At 40.4% G+C, this 24,111-nt stretch overlaps 2 protein-coding genes and 1 long non-coding RNA gene across 10 annotated transcripts in view; 1 reads left to right on the top strand and 2 right to left on the bottom strand.

Moving 5' to 3' along the window:
• Nucleotides 1-13,244, bottom strand: part of EHD4 (EH domain containing 4) — a 27,160-nt gene extending 13,916 nt beyond the window's left edge. Inside the window, exons 1-3 of the mRNA XM_005030436.6 lie at nt 12,818-13,244; nt 6,515-6,691; nt 2,975-3,072 (exon numbers count right to left, since the gene is read on the bottom strand). Coding sequence (XP_005030493.1) covers nt 2,975-3,072; nt 6,515-6,691; nt 12,818-13,056 — 514 coding nt within the window. The 5' untranslated portion in view covers nt 13,057-13,244. The remainder of the gene's footprint in view (nt 1-2,974; nt 3,073-6,514; nt 6,692-12,817) is intronic.
• Nucleotides 12,108-23,855, top strand: LOC106020304 (uncharacterized). 2 transcript variants are annotated; one of them, XR_001195751.5, is made up of 4 exons: nt 12,108-12,245; nt 16,217-16,352; nt 21,471-21,531; nt 23,718-23,855. It is a non-coding gene; the product is annotated as an uncharacterized lncRNA (long non-coding RNA). The 2 variants fall into 2 exon arrangements; XR_001195752.5 differs by lacking the exon at nt 16,217-16,352.
• LOC101793679 (cytosolic phospholipase A2 epsilon) overlaps nt 16,347-24,111 on the bottom strand; it is a 34,872-nt gene continuing 27,107 nt past the window's right edge. For all 7 annotated transcript variants that reach the window (XM_072038772.1, XM_005030437.6, XM_013109253.5 and 4 more), the window contains 6 exons: nt 23,731-23,868; nt 23,276-23,383; nt 22,007-22,195; nt 20,971-21,137; nt 20,237-20,423; nt 16,347-17,690 (listed from right to left, as the gene is read on the bottom strand). In XM_072038772.1, coding sequence (XP_071894873.1) covers nt 17,380-17,690; nt 20,237-20,423; nt 20,971-21,137; nt 22,007-22,195; nt 23,276-23,383; nt 23,731-23,868 — 1,100 coding nt within the window. In that variant the 3' untranslated portion in view covers nt 16,347-17,379. The remainder of the gene's footprint in view (nt 17,691-20,236; nt 20,424-20,970; nt 21,138-22,006; nt 22,196-23,275; nt 23,384-23,730; nt 23,869-24,111) is intronic.

Below are 24,111 nucleotides of genomic sequence, written 5' to 3' on the forward strand. Positions count from 1 at the left end.
CTCAATTAGTTCATGAAGCAGGGGTGGACGGAGTGTGGAGTGATCCCACGCACTGGTGCAGTACAACTACCATAAAAACAACTATACAAACAAGGCTACGAACACACACATTTGGGACCTGGACAAGAGAACAGCTATTCCCCCAAAAAAAGTCTGCTGTTCTTTTCTTGTTGTGCAACAGGCAAGCATCTAAACTGCCCCACTCTTTCAAATGCAGCTTGGTCCTACACAAAGAAGCATTTTTTAAATATTCTTTTTAAACGCTCCAATCCTGGGTTAAGGTTCCAGTTATGTCAATGAAAACCTGTCTCAATCCAGCACTCTCATATGACACTTTTACTGCACTCTTTTTGGCAGCATAGTCCTAAAGAGAACAGACAGTGCCTCACTGGAAAGAAAAGCCTGACACAATACTATAACTATGTACGTCACCTTTGATAATTCCCAACAACATTTTCACAAGCCTGACTAAACTGAGAAAATTAACAGTGCTTAATAATTCTGGTTCTAAAAAAATGCAAGGTGAGCAACGTTCTGCATTTTTTTCTGATCTTTTCCCCATGCTTCCTTAAACCCTTGCCTTTGGGTTCAGTAGCAGTTAGCTTCCCAGGGGAAAGAGGAATGTACATTTCCTTTCCTGTCACCAAGCATTTATATTGACATTTGCAGTAAAATTATCAAGGCGTGGTCCTTGAACACTGCAAGAAGAAAGGTCACCACATTTTCTGAATAATTTCTTTAATCCTACAGTCATTCCAACAGTCATGAATCAAATTCTCCTCCCTTTCTCAAATCAGTTCCTCCCCATACCCTGCTAGCTATTGCTTCACCTTCCTCCTCTCCTCACACTCATCATTCTTTCCAAACCTTGCAGACCACACACACGTTTATGTCTGCAATCTGCTTTGTGAATGTCACCAGTGATGCTGCTGAACCTTCTGGTGCACTCACAGGGCAGCAGCAGCACAGGGACAGCTATTGTCTGAGGGGACAATGCCAGCACGCATTTGCACATTCCCGTCGAGCCACTTACGCAGGCAGTGAGCTGATGGGCAGGAAGCCTCTGGCACATTCTCCCACTGACAACAGGAGCAGGAAAGGTGTGTCAGAAGAAAGACAGCTTTGAATATTGTCCTAAGTGTACATTTTTGCTCCTTTAGAAAACGATCAGCTCCTTCATCTACGGACACCTTGCCAGCTTTACAGAGCTCTAAATAGAACACCCGGGAAGCTCTGCATTTCTGCAGTGCCTTTACTTTCTTCCAGTCTTTTACTAGGTGAAAGGGGTGAAAGCTGAGGTCCTGTAAACTTCCATTAATTCTCTAGAAATGTAACTGAAAGACTCAGATAAGAATAGACACCAGCAATATGCAGAATAGAAAGCAAGTAATAATATTTATTGGGTGTTATTTCATGTCACATTCCATTACTGCATTATGAAAAAATCTCACCTTACATATACCCCTTAGAAAACAGCATTAAGTTTCATAAGAAAAACTCAAGTCTAAAATGAAACAGAAATATACTGAAAATTTAAACAAAAAAAATGTAAAATTTTGAAATACAAAAATCTTAAGCTGTCAGAAAAGAAATTCTGCTAAAGAATCACCCAGTGTTTTTAGACCTTTCCTGGCAAGTAAAGACTCCCCATGTTTACATCTAATCACCTCCAGTGAAAGGAAACGACAGCTCCAACAGTGAAGCCTACAAGCTGTCACCTTGTTACAGTTCGGAACAAAACTTTCTCTAGTGGAGAAACATTTAAGTAAAACAGAAAACATCCTGTAGAATCCTGCTTACGTTTGTACACAGTGATTTAAACAGGGCCTCTGAACAACTCAAACTTCAAAACATACTAAATTAGGCTTGTAGCGTATGTTGAAGTCCTTCCAAAAGCCATTCAGACAGGCCCTGCAGTGCAGCATCACAGGATACATCAAGTTTGCTCTCTACAAAAACACCTGTTTTCGAACTGCATAAGAAATCTGGAATTCATATACAGGAAACGTACCTATGAAATATTTCAAACATGAGTGAGCACAGTATTGCCTAATCATAACAGTGTACAATAAGTGCGTGCAATAGCTCTATACAGCAACTTGCAGGTGCACCAGGAACACTGGCATCTATCTATATGAAACCTTAAACCTCAGCAGCAATTGCCCTGCAAACTTGGGGTACTGAGAACAGAGCACTGCAAGCTGGTCTCCTAAAGCCTTGTGGTTGTGCCATATTGGTACAGCCATACTGGTTAAAGCTCAACATCATACAGCAGAATCACATTTTTGATATCAGAACTATACCAAGATATGTATTCAAGAAAAATCCCTAACACATTGAAAAACACTTTGGTGAAACGCAAACTAGTCAAGTTAAAACCTTGTTAACAGATAAGGAAAGCTTAAGGTTATGACTCAGCACTGTCTAGGTGAAAGTCTACTGTATGTAAGGGCAGGTCAATTAGGCCATAAAAAGACTTGATAAAGCAAATACCATCAAGAAATAGAGTTTCAGAACAATAAAGAAATGACAGCGGTATATTCTGTTAAGTCACAAGAGCAATTCTAGATGGCAGTGAAGATCCACAGTCTTTTAAGCAACACACAACTACCAGTGAAACCTAACCCCAGAGTGAAACACAACCGTGTCCCACACAGCAAGGTTAGAACTTCCTTGACAATCCCTGTCAGCACTGAATTTTGTCACACAAGTGCTCGCTTTTTCACTGTCTGATTAACACGATGCCTCAGTTTTCTGCATATTTCGTGTTCACTTCCGTACTGTTAAAGAAGGGACAGCAGGTACTTGAATGCTGCCAAGCATTACTTTCCCTTCAAGTGGAGAAGGAGAAAGACTTTTTTTTTTGGTGGAGGAGAAAGGGAGCTGGAATCCAAACCAGAGAAGCAGAAGGAGGAGATTTAAGACCATTTTTGATAGTCAGTGTGCTCAGTTATTTTCAGCTCCTGCAACTCACCTCTGCTGATGCGCTGCTTCTCTCCAGAGAGTATGCCTGGGCTGTCAATAATGCTGATACTCTTCAGCACCTGGTTAGGCAATTGAGAACACAGGAATCTGCAGGCAAGGAGGGGAAAAAAAAACAAAAACCAAAACATTAGCATGAGCTCTAGCTCACATGTATATTGTCCCTTGCCCTCTTTATGTATTAGCTTTTAGAAAGACTGAAGTGAAATTAAAAAAAAAAGGAAAAAAGTTTTTGAAGTCCTTAATGAATGCCATTTTGTTTTTAAACATGTATGGAGGCCAAAAAAGAAAACTGGAGGGCTTTTTAAGTAACACACATCAAAACAAAAGGAAAACAGTAGAAAGCCATGCAAAACTCAGAACCATATGAACTGTATTATCTAAGCGATGATAAAATTCCAAATGTTGCAAGAGCTGACAAAATGGGCCACATATGCACCATTCTAAAAAGAAAAAAAAAAAAAAAAAGCTTAACTTCTAGTTACTGGCTAGCCAAACCTGCAGTCCAAACTCTGATGCTTCTGGGATAATTCGTGATTGAAAAAAAACTCTACTGCCCTTCATTACAAACTGCCTTTAAAAGATTTGCATAAGAGTTTAATCTTCTTACCAGGTAGTGATTGAAGACCATACTGACAAGAACACTGTGCAACCTAGCATCTGCAAAGCTTGCAAAACACCAGTGGCCAACAGAAAAAGCTATCATCCCCAGAAATTTAGTTAAAAATGTAACAGTGAGGTACTACTGAATAAAGTAGTGATTTTTAAAATTTGCCTAAAATTTGCCTAAAGGACACATTGTGTTAAACCAAACATTTTGTGGAAGCACAGTGGATGCACAAAAGTGACAAAGAAAATACATTTGACAACAACAATCATTACAAAAGCATATATCACTAACATGAACAACATGAAGTAGCTTTCACAAATTTGCAAGATTCTGATGACTGAGTTTTCATCTCTGTTTTTTTTCTCTTACCACTATCTCAAAGAAAGCCCAGTTTAGTATCACTGAGATGTGTCTGAAGCTATCTTACAGGAAGAGGAGCACCATTATTTCAGCTGAACAATGCTGTAGTATTTTGATGCAGGCATCGCCCAAATGCAGACAGCTGGAAAAGGCCATGCAAAAAAACAGGGAGCTAACAGGCCTCAGAGATGGAAACACACAGCAGACTTGACAGAAGTCATTAGTGGAAAAGGAAGAAAATACATAAGAAAGAGAGATGAAATAAAAGGATAAACTCAAACCACAATTAACTGTCTGTAGCTTTTTGAATATATCCATTATCTGAAGACAACAGGTGGGTCAATAATCTTAGGTCAAACTAGTATTTCTGACAACTTAAAACAGTAATGTTACTTGTATTTGAATATCTGGTTTTGACACTGAGATTTGGCTCTGAAATATCATTTCTTACATAAGCTGCATAAGGTGTGATTTCAAGTGCTACATCATAAAAAGCAAAACTCATCATAAAAAGCAAAACTACTTAAACAACATATATTTTTCCCAATAAAAAAAGTTTTACAAAAATAGTTTAGCTGAGTGAGTTGACTAACTTCTTGCAGCACATTGATGCTTTCATGCTTTTCATGTTATTATAAGACTATTATTAAAGAAAACCAGCAATATTAGGCTATCCTTGGAAAGATTAAAGTTACATTTTTTGCAAAAGTAAAATCAACAACTTTGCAATCACCAATCACCTGTTGATTTTTTGTTTGTTTGTTTTTTCCTTAAGATTACCTTTGGAAAATCTAGAGTTTATCCAACCAAGAACTTCTCCTTTTTGCATCCGTTCAGACACCCATTAGATTAAAGCGGGACCATGTGTTTCTCCTCAGTGGTACTAATTTTCTCCATAACCTTCTGGTATACTGCAATGTTCTTTTTTCACTTACTTTAGTCAGCATCCAAAGGCACACATAGGTCCTGTCCCCCTCCCTTTCAACCCTTACAAGTACACAGGAGAAATAAAGACAAATTTCTACCGTCAGGAGCCTTGCAGAGACATCTACCAGAATCAGTCAGATACAAGGGAGGGGAATAAGAAGAGGTCACAGAAAAAGCGGCAAGATAGTATCAGTAAGTTGATGAAGCTAATTAGTAAGTACAAGTCTTCATTGTGCTACTGTGTTCTTGTTTGTATTTCAGTTTCTCCATTACCTCAGACGCTGTCTTCTCTCATGTTACATTTAGATGAAAAGGACATTTGGCTTTGTTAAGTGTCCATAGCCACGTGAAAGTACTACCTTAGGTTTATTCATAAAACAAAACATTAGGATTGAGAAATCATTTAAAAAATCATTACGTAGCTCTTACATCCAAAACAAACAGATAGGATTATTACATGTTCAGTGTAAGTACTTGTTTGTTATGGAAAAATACTATTTACAGGATAATTATGTTAGCTGTTTTCATAGATAGCCTAGGATACAATGGTGGGGTAAGAAAGAATAGTGATCTGGAAGACCGAACTTAGCTAATACACCTCACAGGAAGGGGGCCCCAGAAGTATTAAAGTAGGACCTGACTGCAGCTTCCCACAGTACATTATGTCTCAGCAAACTGGTAACCAAGCCAGCCATAAGTAGCTATAAACATGAACTTTCTTCTGTGGATACGCACAGCAAGAGATAAGACCATACATGATGAACTTTTAACACGTATGTCAGTGCTTATCAGTCAAACAGGAAAACTTATTGTTAAAAGAGAACCAATTTAGATTAATTGGCTAGCAAAAGCAGGCCTCCATCTCAAATCACCATCAAATACAGGAAGAAAACAAGATGATTGCTCACACAATGCCAAAGTTATTAATAACTTCAAAATGGAAATAAGTATTTCCAACTGCACGTTAAGCTACTTACCGCAATGTTCACAGCTCCTTAACAACTCTGCCTGTTTTTGCAAATACACAGCAGGTATCCAGAAACAATCATCCTGGTCTACTGCACTGCTTGAAAACCATCTGGTTTTCAAACTTTTTACTGGACTGCTTGAAAATGACCAAAACGAAGCACTTAACAGCTTGAATATATTTTTTTTCCCTTCAAAAGCCATATTCAAATATTCTCCATTCTTTCAGGCCTTTTTACATCTCTCTGCAATTCACAATTTTGAAGAGCTACTCAAAAACCTCTGGTGTATAAGGGACTAGTGCAGAGGAACAGGACAGCACCAAAGGAAATAGATTTTTTATTTTGGATGGTAGGTTTTAAACAACAGTACTTCCATATTAGTTTTATTGAGTAGAGAAACTTGTGCCCAAACTGATCTTGAGTTCCAGCTAGCATAATGCTTTAAAAAAAAAAAAGTCAGCTGTACGCTAATGCAACTTCATACTGCCTTTTTTTTTTTTTAATTCACTTGAACTGTCACTGCTTCTGCTTTTACTTGAATACTTATTTCATGCTGTTCAATATGAATACAGCAGAAAAGACTTAGTAAACAGCACTGATGTTTGAAGGCGGTATCAATTAGAAATTCAGACCTAAAATCAAAAGACAGCAACCAACCAGATCTCACCTGTTCAGGAAAGCATTTCCAAAACGGCTGAGTTTGCGGAATGGCTTCTTAGGATCAACAACCAGGGCATTTCCAGGAACACTTCCTTCTGACTCTCCATACATCACAGCAATAAAAGAATCTGTGGTAGGCTCTGGACCAATCCGCATGCCTGGGAAGTCTTGTTCAAGCAGGTATCTAGAGACAGAGAATATGTAAAGTAAGAGACTGTATGATGGAGAGCTAGGAGAAAAGTAAATAACTCCAATGCCCTTGAAAATTCCCAAGGACACCCACACACTAGAATCATAAAATTTTCTCTGCATTTCACTGTTTCTATTACTGTTTCTATTAGCTAGGGAAAAAAAAGGGGGGGGGAGGAAATGCCAGTTTTTCACAACAGCTAGATACAAGGATCAAGTCAGTCACTTTACAAAAATATGGTGCAAAGTATTCCCTCACCTGCAACACCTGAGCCACTCAAATGGATGCTTCTACCAATGATCACAGTGCTGTAGGTTACGCTACAAGACACTGCTGTTTTTTGTCCATGTTTGCAATCCCACACAAGTGCTGCTAGCACTGAAAGGGAGTGGTCTGAAACACAGCACATGAGCAACATCAGCTTGCTGACAGACACAACCATTCAATGAACTCAGTTGCAACATCCTCTTTTTTACTACCTTGAACTCACCTTTCTACAGCAGAGATAATACAGTTAGGAGACAATACAGTTACTTCTGTTTGAGACTGAGGAAAAGGAGCTTTTATTCAGTTTTATTTATTTTAGTTAACAATTACTTTCTGATACACAGGGTAAAACAAGTTAGACCCACAGAATTCCATAGCTATAGGTAACATACATCCCACATGCACCAAATCAGGAGGTGTTGTACAAACAGAAGCCATCATGCACCCCCCCCCCCCGAGCAATCTGCTGAGACACAGACTGCACATGCCCATTGGGCCAAGTCTGATACAGCAAGTCTTGACTGGCAAGATCTCAGATGAGGGATGCACATATTTAAATGCTAGAACTTACTGGGAACAGAATACGTACTTAAAGCCTACCTGTATACCTTCCTGGATGGCAAATGAGAAGCAAGAGAAGCCACAAGCCTATCAGCCAAGCCCAGGCCTACACTCTCACATTTTCCACTTTTCACAAACAGGACCAAACAATCCTGCTTAGTTTTAATGTGAATGTATGAGTACTACTGTCCTCATTCTCAACAGTACCATCTTAAAAATTATCACCTTGAAATACTAAGTGTAAATTGTCAGTGCTGGTCCCACATCCAATGACAGCACCAGTCACAGTTTTGAGCATGTCTAGATTAACACTGGCCTTTAAGTAATAGGTTTGTTCTGGACCTTAATCTAACAGTACTATAACTGTTCTACCATTGTTTAAGTTTCTTAAGTTTTCATTGGCTTGAGAGGACTTCCAGGCTGCTCTTCCTGCAAAATACATTCTACAAAGTATCCGCAGCATCACTGCTACCCATCAGAAAAGCTCATGAACCTGGCATGCATTGGTGATGGAACTTTAATGGCAGTTTCCTTTTATATGACTAAAAAAAATGATCTCATGGCCACATGCAACACTTGTAGAGTTTACAAGGAGTTCAAAGTATCAAGCACCCTTAAGGATTCTCAACATTGTATTTTCAGCTCAGAACTTGAACAATGCAAATTCATATTACCTGCAAATTCAAATGATAGACATAGAACAAATTTTAATAAAGCGCTACTGACTTGCAATGATACTTCCAAGTTAACTTCACAGATGCAGCTTTAAAAGCCAGGCTTTCAGAGATAGCAATACAGGAAGGCAAGAGCTCCTTCCAAATACTGAGTCCCACCCAAGAGCCAGAGTGCTGGGCCTGCTGCAGCTATTCAGAGACTGCAAGCACTTGGGGTAAGGCAGGTATTTTCCATTAAGACACACGCTCAGTCACATGTCAAGAACCAGAACAGCCAAAAAGATACCCCAGATCTTGAGTGCTGGTCGTACAAGCTATATCACACTTCCTCTTGTTATGAAAATATCGGTTTCACTTAGCCACATAAAAGGGAAGACCAGCCTTCTGTAAATTGAAAAACTGCAAATGTTTTTGTAGTGTTATATTAGCACAGGAAACTACCTGGATTTTTAGCATCTGTGACCACATGCCCTTCTCAGGAATTTTCAGCGGAGAGGGAGTTCAAAAAGATTCACAGGAAGAATGCTTAAAAATAGCATTTGTCCCGAAGACAGTCTAGATCAAACAGCAGACATCCTGTTGACTCAAGGGACTTGCTCTTCACCCTTTATTTTTACCTGGGCTATAAACTTTCTGCTTTGCTAGCAAACAGTCATCTACATCCCTTTGCCAGTCCTATAGCCCAACTACAGGAAACTGGTTCACAAAGATTACTCACAGTTGCGGATACTGATAATCATCTGAAGCCTGCATGCTTCAGTTAAGCCATACTAACACACGAACACAGCCTAGGTGGACTAACCAGCACTGGGCAAGGATGCAATGTGATGTATTCAGCCTGGAGAAAAGGAGGCTCAGGGGCGACCTTATTGCTCTCTACAGGTACATTAAAGGAGGCTGTAGCGAGGTGGGGGTTGGTCAATTCTCCCACGTGCCTGGTGACAGGACGAGGGGGAATGGGCTTAAGTTGCGCCAGGGGAGTTTTAGGTTGGATATTAGGAAGAACTTCTTTACTGAAAGGGTTGTTAGACATTGGAATGGGCTGCCCAGGGAAGTGGTGGAGTCACCATCCCTGGAGGTCTTTAAAAGACGTTTAGATGTAGAGCTTAGGGATATGGTTTAGTGGAGACTGTTAGCGTTAAGTCAGAGGTTGGACTCGATGATCTTGAGGTCTCTTCCAACCTAGAAATTCTGTGATTCTGTGATTCTGTATGGAGAGACAAGCTAAGTCTCCTTTCCTAAGTCCACCTCCACACTATATGCTACCACAAATCCTCCTCACTTTTTTTTTTTTAAACATTACAAAACTAACAGAAGATGTTTGCTATAATGCAATAATTCTGTTCCAAATACCTTGAATAAGAGTTATACACAGTGCTAGTAACAAAGAAGTTCTACAGACCCAAAGAAATTAAGAAAGAGCCGACAAAAAAATGATGTGGCCCATTCTTGCCATACAACTGATTGCACACCATTAGCAGGCTCTAGATATTACAGATATAAAAGGGAGCTTTCACAAAACTCAGCTCCAGCTGAGTTAAATAGAAGGAAGTTTACTGTTTTAACCTCTGAGTAATACCTCTGAACAAAGTAAAAGCACGATCTAGCGAGCTGAGGAATTCACTTCTGTTTTTCCTCATCTTGATATGTTAAAATAATAAAAAAAACCAACAAAAAACAAACAAGCCAAAAACTCATCACTTAGTCTCTTACACTTGTAGAATAAAGAATGTGGTGATTATAAATGTGCACTGATGATCCTGTCTCTGATACACTGCAGTTCTCTTCTCCTGCCCCTCCTTTTACCACTTCTTCCTCTAAAGCAGCCACGAGAAGTTGGGAGTATTACAGAAGCTGCGCAGGTACAATGCCAAGCAGCTTACATGTAAGATAAGCACTTGGCTCTCACCCATCCTCCCACCCTATTAAAAAAACAATCATAAGTATTGCCATTTGGGCCTCAATATATTTGAGTTGTTGGCATTGTTAAATACTTAAATGAAACAGCATCAGCGCACTACGTCTCAGACAGCAAAACTGGCCAGTTCCACTGCATTGTTCAGGGAGCAACCAGTAACAACAGTACCGAGTGAAAAACCAGAAAGGCTGACAGAAACCTGGAAGTGTTTATTTTTCTATCCTAATCCCTCAGGGCATTCAGTCATTACTAGATCAGTGTTTTCCATGAAGACTAAGTGGAAGGAACTGGGTGGATGTGGATGTGTCAAAGCTATGAAAATGTGAAGTTCTCACGGTAATTTCTAAATCAAATTATCTCGTGCTAGGTAGCCTCAAAAAATTAATCTCAAATAAATACTCATCAGCTAAACAGATTCGTAGGTTCACATATAAACATGGTAGTAAACACAAAAATAGATTTAGTGTGTCCTCCTGACTATGAAATGAAGAAGCATGAAACAAAAAGCAGTTTTGATTAAGGTTTAAAATAATATTTCCTTGCCAAAAGGCTACTGGAAAGAAAAAAAAAAAAAAGGAAAAGAAGATACAGTCTAACTACCTTCTAGAAAAACCTATCAGTTATAAACCATGAATTATAACAATCTTGAGAGAGTATGCTTTTTAAAAAACAAACAAACAAAACAAAACAAACAAAAAAACACATGGGAAATCAGCCTACAATGGAGGAAATTAATTTGTGGCTGACCTGGCCACTACAGTATTTCTTCTTTTATAAGTCTTCACTTTATTTTACATACACAATTTCACTTCTCATTTCATTGCCTTTTTTTTCCCCTTTTCTCTAAACTGGATTTTGAATATCAGTCACTGTGACATAACCTTTACACCGTTGGCATAAGTTGCTGTCCATGTTGAATGGAGAGTTTTCTCATGCTGATGCAGCCAATGATTATCTACAGTTATTACCTACAGCAAACCCTGATGTAATGAATGTTTATCTGGCTTCCCTGGGGAAGGTGTTAATGGTGACTGTGTTTCTTTAGAAGCAATATCAACTCTTTTATTACAGACAGGGTCTCAATGGTCAATTCCTGTGAATTCCCAAATTCTCCAATACCTAGTAAGGGATTATACCACACTGCAATCTATGTAAACTGGGGTGTCTGGGTGAAAAGGAGGGCACATCACAATAGAAGTTGCTTCCTCCATTCAGTCAGATATTTCAATAAAAAGCATAAGATATCTTTAACGTTTATATCAGTCAAATTTAGTTGATGTTCACCAGAGGGTTCAAAACGCGTCCAGATATTTACTCCCAGCAGAGACCACTGAAGTCTCACTTCCCTGGGAAATAACACCGAAAAGGTGGGAAATAGTTGTAATGAATGATATTTCTTTCTTCTTGCAGACCATCCATTAGTGTTGATCAGTCCTATTATTCTGTATTTTACAATTAAAGAGGTAACAAGTTACACACAAAGCAACAGCAACCGAAGTACTTGTGAAGCAGTGCAAGGCCTATTAGTGCTCCTGAGTGCAATAGTGAGCTACGTTCAGTCAAATATGGGCAGCTGCAAAGGACAGAACATCAAACATCCATAAATCAAGAATGTGATTTCTCATCCAAGGCAAACCAGAGGGGAAAAAATTTTCCTATAAACTGCAAATGACACAGCAAGTCAGCTGACAGGCAGAACAGGTTCTGGGACATCTCTGTTCCGGACCACTCTGTCCCACATTACCCATGCCCTCGCCTTCCTTTGTCCCTAACCCAGGTAAGATCACTTACCTGGAAATACACCCAGCCTACCAGGGCTGCTAGAATTTGAATACAAGTAAAGAAGAAAATGAATCAGTCAGCACGGGTTGAGAAACATGAAAAAGATTCAAACCACCCACCCCACAAACACATACTTCCTTTCAGCTACCAATGGGGATCCCGAAACCAAGTTTCTCTTAATTACAGCCCTATGTCTATTTTTAGTACACTGCTCTGAGCAAGCCCATCTGGCATGTTAGCAGAAGTCAGAAACCACCAGCAAAGAAGCAAGGTGAACCTCAAGCCTGCGGCCAGCTGGCTGCGAAGCAGGCACGAAACGTGACAGGCTCTGCAAACACCTGAAAAGGTGAGTAAAGGGAAACACTGCTCCTTGACGGGGTGTGAGGAAGGGAATCCTCTGCACTGGAAAAGGAGAAGTGCCATAGCAAGGCTGCCAGGAACCTTCAGAACTAGAAATGAAACATTTGTACAATTTACAGTTAGTGATGTTTCCTCTTCAACACAATTGAACAGGAGTGTGAGGGGAAAAGAGATCTCTGAGGACGCAGCATGAACGCTGTTGTGTTTCTCCTGTTCCCACATGCAACCTAAGAATTAAATTTATTTAAGGAAAGAAGGGGCGGACATAAGGTTGCACGGCCGGTGATGACAGTAGCCCCTTTTCCCCTGAAATAATTTAGAAAGAAAAAAATAATACAAAGTTAACAGGAAGTAAGACAGCGAGGTTACGCTTTCCCGGCAGAACATGAAATCGAGAGAAGGGTCTGAAGCAGGAAGTAAGAGCAATATACAGCAGCTGAGACTCAGCCCCAGAAGCCGCCCCCATCCTCAGCACAGCCCCTCAGGCACCCCGGGGTGCAGCAGCACCCATCGCCGGGTGTGCGTGTGGGGGGGCACCCCCGGGGGTCCGCCACCTACCGGATGAAGGTGGTCTTGCCGGTGCTGTACTGCCCCACCAGCAGCACCATGGGCTTGTTCTCGAAATCGGCCTCCTCCAGGGCGGGCGAGTGGAAGTCATGGAAGCGGTAGTGCTCCTCCAGCGGCAGCAGCTTGCGGAGGTAGAGGTCCCGCAGCCCCCCGGTCACCGTCTGCACCACGTCGCCGCCTCCGCCACCGCGCTCCCGGCCGCCGCCCTGCTTGCCCAGCCAGCTGAACATCCCGCTGCTGCCAGCTCCGTGCCGTGCTGAGCCAAACCGACCCGAGCCCAGCCGTACTGAGCCGTGCCGAGCCCCGCTCCTCCCCGTCCACGGCCCTGCCCCGCCGGCGGGGCGGTGCCGGTGCCGCGGGGGGGTGGCCGCAACCCACACCACCTGCAAGCAGAGACGTCCACCAAGGGGCTCCCAGCTTGCTATTCCCTCCCCTCCAATAATAAAATATATATTTTTTCATTTATTTATTTGGAGTGGGGGGTATCTGGGTATCTTTTATGTTCTTGTTATTATTTTTTTATTACTTATTTATTATTATTTTTCAGAAACAGCTTGGTCCCAAAGCCGCCTCTTATTTTTTTATTTGTTATACCTGCCGCCCCTCTTCCCCGCAGGGTTCAGCTGGGTCCCCGGGAGCGCAAGGCGGAGCCGCCCGCATGCTTGGCGAGTTTGGGTGCTGACGGCCCCGGGAGGGCTGCGGGGCGAGCACTGCGCTCGGCAGCTATTTTAAACGCAGGGGAAATTCCTCCTATAGCGCTCAGTTGGCTGGGGGACGTGCGTAATGTATCTGGCCATTAGTTTTACCCTTGGTAATATGCGTAGCCTGAAGGGTGGAGCACCTTTTCCATCAATTTTGCAATAGATTTTAACGGAATGTGATAGCATGCTTGCTCAGACACTGTTAGTTTTTCATTTTACATAAATTCATTTTTTATATTAGTGACTTGCACTAGTACATTCATTGTATTAGTTCATCAATTTTACATTAGTAAAATTAATGTTCTCTCTCTACCTAAAAAATAAAAGCTTGGTCTCCCAGTTAAAATAAAAATAAAAAAAAATAATTGCTGAGTCTCCGTGTAAACACACTGTTGGAAATACAACTTTTGTGTCGCAGTCTTACCTCCTTGCATCTTTTGCAATATCCTTACAATCTCAACCCGTTTTTGCTGGACGCCTCCTAAGTCACATTTTTAGCTATTTACCTCCCTTCCTTCTAATTTCCATCATGAATATTACCTTCTCTCTATGTGCTCTTGCTCTTTTGTAAATGCACCAGCAGGTTTAGATGTGCCCTTTCCCTGTCTGCTTCCTCCCCACACTGTTCCTCAAAGAAGAGAGGTTAGGCTTTAATACTGCTCAGCCCTGAGCTCAGCCACCCTGCCTTTTCTTGGCTCCTTGCTTCACATTTTATTTAGGGCTGTGCATGTGTTTTGCAATGCTTTGTTGCAATTTCCATGCTGAGTCTAAAGATTTTATACCACTTTGTGTAGGGTATGTTGGCCAGCTTCCTCATTTCTTGAAATACCCTTTTTTTCTAGTTTGGTTTTGTATTCCTCTCATTTTTATGACTTTTCCCCCTAGGTTGCTAAATGTAATTGCTATCAGTGCACTTCCATCTTCCCCCTGTTACCTCAGGTCTCTTTCAGCTGACATCATTACAAGTAACCTTTTGGTTTCCATAAGATGAACTGAAATGGTAGATGCCAGGACACTTGCGTTCACATGAAGGATTGAATTCATTGATACATTCAGGCTTCTATTAACTGCTTTTTTTTTTTTTTTTTGTCTGTTTTCTCAGTATTTCTGGACAGAGGGTGATTTCCCTCTTCAAATGGTTTGTGGCTTGGAGCAATATTGTGTGTTGCTAACATGGTGTAGTAATTTCTCTTAAACCAGTCTTGTGCACCACATTTTCAGCAGTTCTGAATACTCCAGAGTGTTTATTATTTTTTTCAAAAATATTTGAGCTGTGGAGAACCTAGGTCTGGGGTCAGGCCACCTACTCACTAGTCTTTTATAACAGACAGCATTTGGTGATGGGAGAGCATCACAGAAAAAGGACAAGAGTGTTGCAATACTTTCTCAGGCTATCCTCCCAGCCTCTGCGAACTGGTGATTCAGTGCAGGGCTGAGGCAGATGCAGAGCCCCTGTATTTTTTTAGCCCTTAAAGATTGCCTAGTGAATGCACAATTAAAAAAAAAAAAAAATTTTTTTTTTTTGAACCCACATAAACATTTATCAACAGCAATATCCAGAGACAAAATATACAGTCTATAGCATACTGACATGGTGTGTGAAGGACTACTTTACATTGTTAACTTAGAGTCTGTGGCTTACCAGTTTTGCTTTTTCCCCTTCGGTCCTGTTTTAAAAGAGAGATAATTACCCCTTTGTTTACCCTTGTCATTCTCCTCTATATTCTTGTTGAATATAGGGAACTCAGAGCCATGAATTATTATTTCAGTCCCGCTGTATACTTTTTGAAATGGGGCAAAGTGTCCATTGTTCTCTATGACCCTTTCGTGGCAGCTGGAAAGCTGCAGGAAGAGCCAGGAGGTGTTTGCACTCACACATCTAGCTCTGCTTGTCTTCAGACTTCCTGCCTAGATGCTTCCTGCTGTCAGCGAGAGAATTTGCCCTTCAAACAATAAAGCTCCAACTGTATATGGGTAACTGGGAGTGCTTCCAGATTCCCAGGTCTGGCTGTGCCCTTTGGCTACGTCCAGTCCAATATTGCGATGAAAGCCAGCACGCATCAGCATGACTGCCACCTTCACTCCTTGGTTTCCATAGGAGGAAAACCCTGGCACAGAGCCCATACAGGAGCTGTGCAGGCTCCTGCAGCACACTTTGAGAGGTAATTGTGCACTGACCTAAGTGGGAGACAGAAGGGTTACATTTCTGTGCACCACCTGGGGAAGACTTTGAGGGCAGAGGGATTTCTAAGACTTCCATTTTCAACCCACAACAGGATCTCTTGCTAAAATAAACGACAGCAGAACAGATGATCAGGAAAGCCTATAGGAAACATACCAAGGGGCTGCAGGCTGGTAGGTACATGTCAATCAATAACATTGAATAAATAATTCAATAACATTGAATAGCAGTTAAACTTACATTAGAAAAAGAATAAACAGAGGCCTGGGATTCCATCTGTCAAAGCACAGCACTGCAATTGTGTTCAGCATTGAGAACAGAGCAACACTGAACTTAGGCAATTAGAATCTCGTGCCTCTCACCCACCCATCAGAGATACTCTATCTGTTTTGCTCAATAATCAAATGAACTCTTCCTCTCTTTCTCCCATTCTGCATATTCTTCTCAAATCTATTCCTGCATAATATAATGGAGAGGCTTATAAATGGCTTATATTTTGTTTTGCAGATAAATTAAAGTTCCTGGACTCTCTCCCACAGAATAATGTCTTTCTCTGTGCTCCAGGAGAGCCTGATTCCCACTTCCCACAGGTGGATGAGCACTTTACAGAGTTCAGATGAGGTTCCAGCTCCTTATCTAAAAGGTATTAGACCTGCTATATTTGCTTCAGGAAAACAGACTGCTCATATGAATGAAGCCATGTTAATAGGACAACCAAACCATCAAAGAAAGCTGAAAGTTAATAGTCTGCTTACTTCCACTGGATTACTCTGCAACAAGTTAAAAAAAAATCACATTTGGATAACATTAAGAATACAATTTTAGATCAGCTGTGCCTATGTTTCTCATGTCTTTTCAAACGTAATGTCTCAAAAAAGTTTAAACTTTTAAATCTTCAATGTATATCAGTAACACATCTGGTCTATTGAAATAAATTAGTCAGTTGCTGTAGAGATGGTCCTTAAATGATCCTTAAACTCAAATGATCCCAGGATCCTGGGAAACTTCACATCTAGGTCTGGAGCAAGTGTTATTTCTTCTTCAGTACTTTTTCAGCAGCTATGTGCTAAGTTTGCATGTTGTTCAAGTCATCTTTCTGGTACAGGAAGAAACTCCTAAAAGAAATTGCTCTAACATATATTTGCTGCAAAAACACCAAACATTTATTTCCGTTAACTCTGACTCCAAAAAAAAAAAAAAAAAGTATTTTATTATATAAAGTTTAATATTTATTTACATTCACATAAAGAATCCTTAGCTTACAAATAGCCATCTTCTTGGTTTTCACTTTGAAACAATGGATTTTGTTTTCTGTTACAATTCTGGACTTACAATCCTCTCTTTTTATAGCACAGGTAGAACACAAACACTGCCAGCATCAACTTCCTCACAATCTCTTGTCCACAGATTTCAGCCTTGGCCTGAAAGGTCACTTCTGCAATTAACAGCATGGTGCAGCTTCACCTAGCCACTGTCCTGGAGTTGTCAACGCGGGAAGCACATTAATTTATTAAGGAAAAGCTCTGCTTTCTGTGTTTATTTCCTTCACTGGCAGACAGGCTCTAGCGTTTCTGATGACAAACAAAGCATTCTTAGCATTCTTTAGCTTTTCTCTTTCTAATCAAGATCCTTATGATTTTTCTTCTTCATTAACAGGGCTCGTAGATATTTTATTTCATATTCCCTAGGGCTGTGCTGTTGGCTAGATAATGGGATCCCTGTCTCTTGGGCACACACATACCCGCACCACCAGGTGGTTTCTGCAGTGGTTGTTGTTTCTTTTGCTGCTTTTTCCTCTCCACTGCTGTACGCAAGGCCTGAATAATCAAGTCTTTATTATTCTGGACATTGTAGTAACTTAGGTTCACCAGCTTGTCAAAATCTTCCTCTGAATAACTCAGATTGTTTATGTAGTATGGACCACAGGTATTGGCAACATCAACATCACCCTCTGCCATCTCTGAGGGACTACGTTTCACCCCTAAATGACAAACAGGGACTTGGTTAACAAGCAAAAAAGCGATTAGGGTCAGGGTGTTTCTTGGGCATGAACACACTATTGATCACTTCAGAGGTATTTTATTGTTGGGATATTTGATTAGCAGCAGGGTGTGGAGAAGCTGGTGGTGGTGAGAGGAGCAGGGGTTGTTCTGGGTACTCATGGAATTGCTAGGACAAGGAGAGCAAGTACAGTAGCTCCTCTTTTGAGCACAGGGTGGGAGGCTGCATTCCACCCTGTATCATCCTCCAGCCCTGGGGTTAGCCAGCAGCCTGGTCCCCAGGTCACCCTCAGTGCTGATGCACCCCCAGCCTCCCCTTGCTGCCACCTCCCAGACATTGCAGCACCTTACATTTCTAGCCAAGGGGGCAAGAAAATTGCATTTACTCTTTCCCTCTTTCCTCGCCTTCTCCCAAAGCAGGTAACTGCAGCAAGGACTTCATTGCAGCAGAGTTTCTTTCCAAGCAACTTTCTGTTCCTTCTTTGTCTCCACGTCTTATTAGTTCCCTTACTGCTGTAAATATGTGCAATTCTGTGGTTCAAACTTTCCAAAGGCAGTTCTCCCTTTTCAATGACCTTACGGATTATCTTCAACACAGCACAATCTGCTACAATGACTCTTGTTGCATACTGGGAAGAATTTGTAAAAGATACAGAAAACAGACCTAAAAACCAATTCTATTTGTCTAAACTCAAGAGACTTCACCGAGCCATTATCTGGATATAACCCAGAAGCAGATGGCATGAATGTTTACCGTAATTTCCTTGAGCTACCTGCTACTATAAAAAAACTACAAGCCTTATGTAAGGTTAGAAATGAGACTGAACCTAGTAGTCCCCGAATCACTGAATTTTGGCAGGGACACTTTTCATGCCCATTTCATTATCCCAGCATTATCAACACACACATCACTGACCGAAGCAAAATTATTAGGCAAGTAGTCTCACAAGCATCATCTCTTCAAATGCTAGACCCATCACATATGAAAATTTGAAAACAAATTCCATTAACTTATTTTAATTCACTTAGCAGTAGAGAGCAGATCCAAAGCTAATGCAGAATGCAGTGCAGAACTTTATTTGCAAGATCTCACAGAGCAAGTATTTGTAGGGACCTCTGCAGTGGGCTGTTGGTACTGGGAGAACAATATCCACAACTTATCCGGGGATCACAAATCTCAAAAAATTTATGGATGCAGAAGATATAAAATGCGCATCTCCTCCCTTATTTTTTTCGCATCTTAATAAGTCACCATAAGTCAGAACAACAGCTGATCTCAGCTGCTATGATCTTTCAAGGTCCCTTCCAATCCCTGACATTCTGCGACTCTGTGACATGTCAAGCCCTTCTCAGCTCAGCTAAGACTTGAAGTGTGATGGCCAGATAAGGACCTGTTCTCTCCATTTAGTCTCAGCTTGCAGCCACCAACTGAAACAGTCAGGCTTGCTTCAAGTTTATGCATATAAGTATACAGATCACATGCAGGTCTTTGCATACACCTACACACCTACTAAAACCCCTTTTGAGACTCTCTGATGATTTATGTTGCCATATAGCACCTGCACACCATCTGACATACAGGTAGGTAGCAGAGTTAGGAACATCCTTAGGTTCTGCTAATTATTGAGCTGAGAGGGGAGGTAAACTCCCTCACAGAGTTTACAGAGAAGTTATTCAACAGAGATAATCCTGCTTTAGTTCTTTCTCATTTTCTCTTTTTCTAATTCTTCCTACAAAGGGCAACTGCAGAAACTAACCTCTCAGGTATCCATCTATCTTTTGGTTTTCAGTATACTGTGGGGCCTTGAAGTGATTAAAAAGTAAGTGTTCTCATACCATGAATTAGGGATTTTAGCATCTGGAGAAGCAGTAACTGAGACTTTTGGCACCAACAGTGGTAGTATGTAGATCTGGCATATGGTACCAGAATTTAGGATTTGTCTGTTTTGAAGTGACCGGCAATGTTGCTCTTTAAACTCTTTTAAGTTTCAAAGTAGAACCCACTGAAGCAAACAGAAACTGTCTGCATGTCTCAGTGCTATATTTTCATCGCTTCACCAGTTCACACTTTTGTTTTCAAGGTTATCTGTGTTATCTGTGTAACAGTAAGCCTGGAAATGATTTTAAACAATGAAATCCTCAGATTCCCAAGAGCGTTCTCTAACAGGAAAGGATGAGAGGTTTGAGAGGAAATAACACTGCTAATTTGTGCCATCGCAGATAAACAGAATATACTTTTCACTGTTTATCTCTAGAACCTACCCATGAAAAAACAAAAAAATCCACACACACAAAAAACCCAAACCTGAAGAGGGGCATTTATGCTCAAGGCTGATCCCAGCTGCTGCTCTACTGTTGAGGAAAATTTATGTATTTTAATCCCCCTGATATGGTTCAAATCTAAGAAAAGGGAGTCTGAATCTGCAAGTGTTTACAGGATGGTCTGAACAACAGATATTGTAAAGTAAAAAAAGAAAAAATAGAAGCCTACAGCCTCTGATGATATGATGAATTGCTGTAAACTTACCAGGTGCTTTGTATTCTCTGAAGGTGTCATTTACTAAAGGGAAAAATATCACAATAGGGGTCTCTGGACTCTCCTTGTCACCAAGGATGTAGCATTCCTTCAGATTTGGTGTTTCCTGATCATCTGGCACCTCAGTAGGGAAAGGAATTCCTTGGTTTGCAAAGTACTTAGAGGCTTCTTTCAGAGGCTGGTTTGCCATAATAGGAAAACAAAACAAAACAAACAAACAAACAAAAAAAAACACATCAGAACATACTGGGAACACTTTGAATTTGTCCAAACCCAATTTTGCTGGGATTGCTTGTGGAGTAAGGGCCAAGTTCTGGTAGATTATGGCATGTACCTAATTTAGGTGTTGTAGATTGTATGTGAAACCAAGCTCTGGAAGGCCAAGTAGCAGGTGGTCTGAATCACTCTCTGCTTTTCAGATTAGGTGTATCAGTAGTTGAAATAACTAAAAATTTAAATGTGTTTAGCTGTATCCATTCTACATCTAACTGACTGCAGATCAACAAGAATACATTTACTTATAAAATGGGCAGATTCAGTTTACTAAATGCCTACTTACTGATAATAAAGTACTACTCAATAAATGCACGTGACCCTGGCAAAATGTTAGCTTATTAATGCTGCACAGATACTGAAAAAAGAGTTTCTATGTGTAGAGGATTGGCCATTCTGGGAACTGAATGATGAAGCAGAGATATCAGTAAAGAAGAATATACAAGGCTCACCCCTGTCTGGGAACCTGAGCTGTAGTTGAAATGCAAAATGACATCCATTTTCCTTTCTGGTCTTGTAAGTGGTGGGTAACTGGTGGCAAAGGCAAATGCAGTATCAATCAAGATGAGGTAGTCTGTTGCTCCTGTCAGGTGGTTGGGCCGAGAGTCAAGCTCACAGTCTAGAGAAGAAGGATTAGTTTTTGAGGGGAGGAGCTCAATACAAGAGATGCATGTGTATGCTGAAGAAAATCAATTATTGCCAAAAGGAGAATTAGCTTTTTGTATGTTTCCGACCCATAGCTGATAGCTACTGTACAGTCATTTCTGGATTCCTCATCTGACGTCCTATTTCCACTATTTACTTTGCAATTTCTTTTGCTTTCATGTAAGTAAAAGGGTTTAACTTGAGGGTCAGGAGAACAGAATTAACTCCATCCCTTAGTTTTGTGTGTGACTGATGAGAAATTCTTTAATAGGGGAAAAATTAAAATAACATCTCAGTCTCTCAACAGGCTGAATACTGAAAATGTTTGATGCTGGGCATGCTGTGAGAACAGGCACAAAGATGTTAAGGTAGGCAGCCACAGCTCCTTGTGGAACACAGAAGATCTGGTACGAGACCCAGTACAGATAACTAACAGTGCAACAGAGAATACTATTATAAACATTATATCTTGCTTACAGGTAAGAAGATAATGTGAAACAAGGGTCCATCAAATACCCCTTGAGTACTGTCTGGGCAAGAGACATTGTATGATGGCACCAGAACCATGCCATAAATGTGTAGGCTGGCTGGCTGGCAGGCACATCAGCAGATGTATGCTGATTGACGGATCAGGGCCTATCAGTTGCTAGTCTTCATGAATTTTTTAGGAACTTATTTTTGAAGCCTCTCCTACTGACTAAATTCACCTTTTTCAGTGACAGTTTTAAATATTATCAGAGAATGGGAACATAACTAAAAGCCAGTTTAATAATCCCTTCAGCATCATTTCATTTTTAAAGGATAGTTCAAAATATGCCTAAAAACAGGATGTTGTTACCATACCTTTCCATGTAGAAAACTGGCTCTCTAGGTAGTTGTTGTTCATCTGGAGGCCCTTTAGGAAGTTAGGGATTTCTGAAGCTGCTGGACGTAACATGACGACATCTCGGAAGATGTCTGAAAAGCTGCCAGTGGGACAAACCACTCGAGTCTCCAGCTCATTTGGTCTTATAGGGAATAGGGTTTCATCATCTGCAAAAGAAAGGATAACAGTTCTTTTATGTGCTATCACTGTGGAGGTCAATCTATGCAATCATAATCTGCTTTCACACGTTTGGGAAAACTTTGACTTCTTGCTCTTTTCATTACCATGATTTCCACAAATCTCACAGTTTTCAGCTAAGATTGAAAAAAAATCATTTATTCTCAGTCCATAGTGGTAAAAATCTTGTTTGTATTGTAAATGAATCAATTTCTTCTACTATAAATTACTTTGCTTTTCTTTGATTTTACCTGTTACTGCATCCTGCATTTACCCTGTCTTCCTTTCCTACTTCATGTTACAGATAATCTCTCCACCACAAAAATAAAAAAGGCATAAACACAATGTCTCTTACTAGCAAATAAAAGCTCCTTGTTTTAACAATCAGAAAACAACCCTTACAAGTGCAAGATAAAATAAATCACCATTTTTGCTACACTCCTCTTCCTTTACATCCTTTTTTTTTTTTTTCTTCCCCTCTAGAGTATGTCTATTATACATTTCCCCTTGAAATCCTACCCTGAAGATCTTTCTTAATTTGGTGGCAAGTTTTGCAGATCTCATCCTTATGAGTCATTTCGAATGACCTACAATAGTACTTAAGTTTGTCTTTGTGCTTTGTAGACTCCAGACAGACAAGAATAGCGCTTTCTTTTCTTTTTGTGAAGCTTCATGCCACAGTCCAGGTTTAAAGAGACAAAATGTAATCCTGTGGATCACTAGGGGAGGCCTCCAGGCTCTCCTACTATATAGGGACATTTTTCCCCCCGTTTTACCCCTGTGCTCTGAAAATAGCTTGTATGAAGGCCATTTCCCCCTTTTTTCCTGTGACAGATCCCATGGATTCTTTTCCTCACACAACTAAAATAATTACTGTGCGGTAATTAGCACAGTAGCATGAATTTCCTCCTGTTTTTTCATATGGATTACAAAAAGCCCAGAAGAGGGAACTCCACAACGGCTTTGAAAAATTCAGGGAGACAACATCAGCACATAGGGGAGAAAAAAAAAAAAAGAGAGAGAGAGAGAGAGAGAGAGAGAAACAACATTATTGTATAAAAGTAACCCACCTATGTTGGTAATTTTGTCTTGGGTCCATTTGTGCCAGAAGTCTTCAGAATGAACAGATATATACCAAGCATCCATAAGATTCAAAGAAAATACACTGCTCCAGATCCCTGTGGTATAGAATATATTTTGCAGAAAGAAAACCTGTAAAGACCTAAAAGCATTTTCATTCATAATGACCTTCGTTACCTTCTTCATTCTCCAGCAAACTTTTCTTGTTACATTATCCTTGTGGGCAAATAAAAAGGGACTATCTTTCTGTATCAGTATATGAACGCATAGTGTATGTAAAGAATTCAAGTTATTGGTATATATGAGCAGGACTGGTAGTATTTTCAGTCTATCTGCTAACATCTTAATAATAAAAAAAAACCCTAAGTGCTTCACTTCAGAAGAGGGATTTGCTCAGGATGGACTATAATAAATTGCATTATGTTTTCCTAGGTTGACAAATCACCTTCCAAAAAGCAGATTCTGGATTCTGGGATTTTCTTCATCAGATGACCCATGAAGAACTCACTACCAAAATCTTCTGCACGAATGAAGGCACCATATTTCAGGAACCCTACCTCATAAGGAGTGAATTCTACCCATTCTGAAATGAAAAAGCACACAACAGAATGATTACAGCAGTATAGGCTCAAAATAGTTGAATAAAACCTGATACTAGCCAATTTAAGACATCCTGATTTCCAAAGTACCACACTTTGAAACAGACATTTTATTCACTCTTCATTTCACAGTGTTGAATACAAAGAGTGAATTGTCCCCTTACATCTAAACGTGTCTGCAAAGTTTAGATTTCTGACACTTTCTACAGAAACGCTTAGCAGGTAGC

The sequence above is a fragment of the Anas platyrhynchos genome, chromosome 5 (assembly GCF_047663525.1).
Source record: "Anas platyrhynchos isolate ZD024472 breed Pekin duck chromosome 5, IASCAAS_PekinDuck_T2T, whole genome shotgun sequence".
Taxonomy (NCBI): Eukaryota; Metazoa; Chordata; class Aves; order Anseriformes; family Anatidae; genus Anas; species Anas platyrhynchos.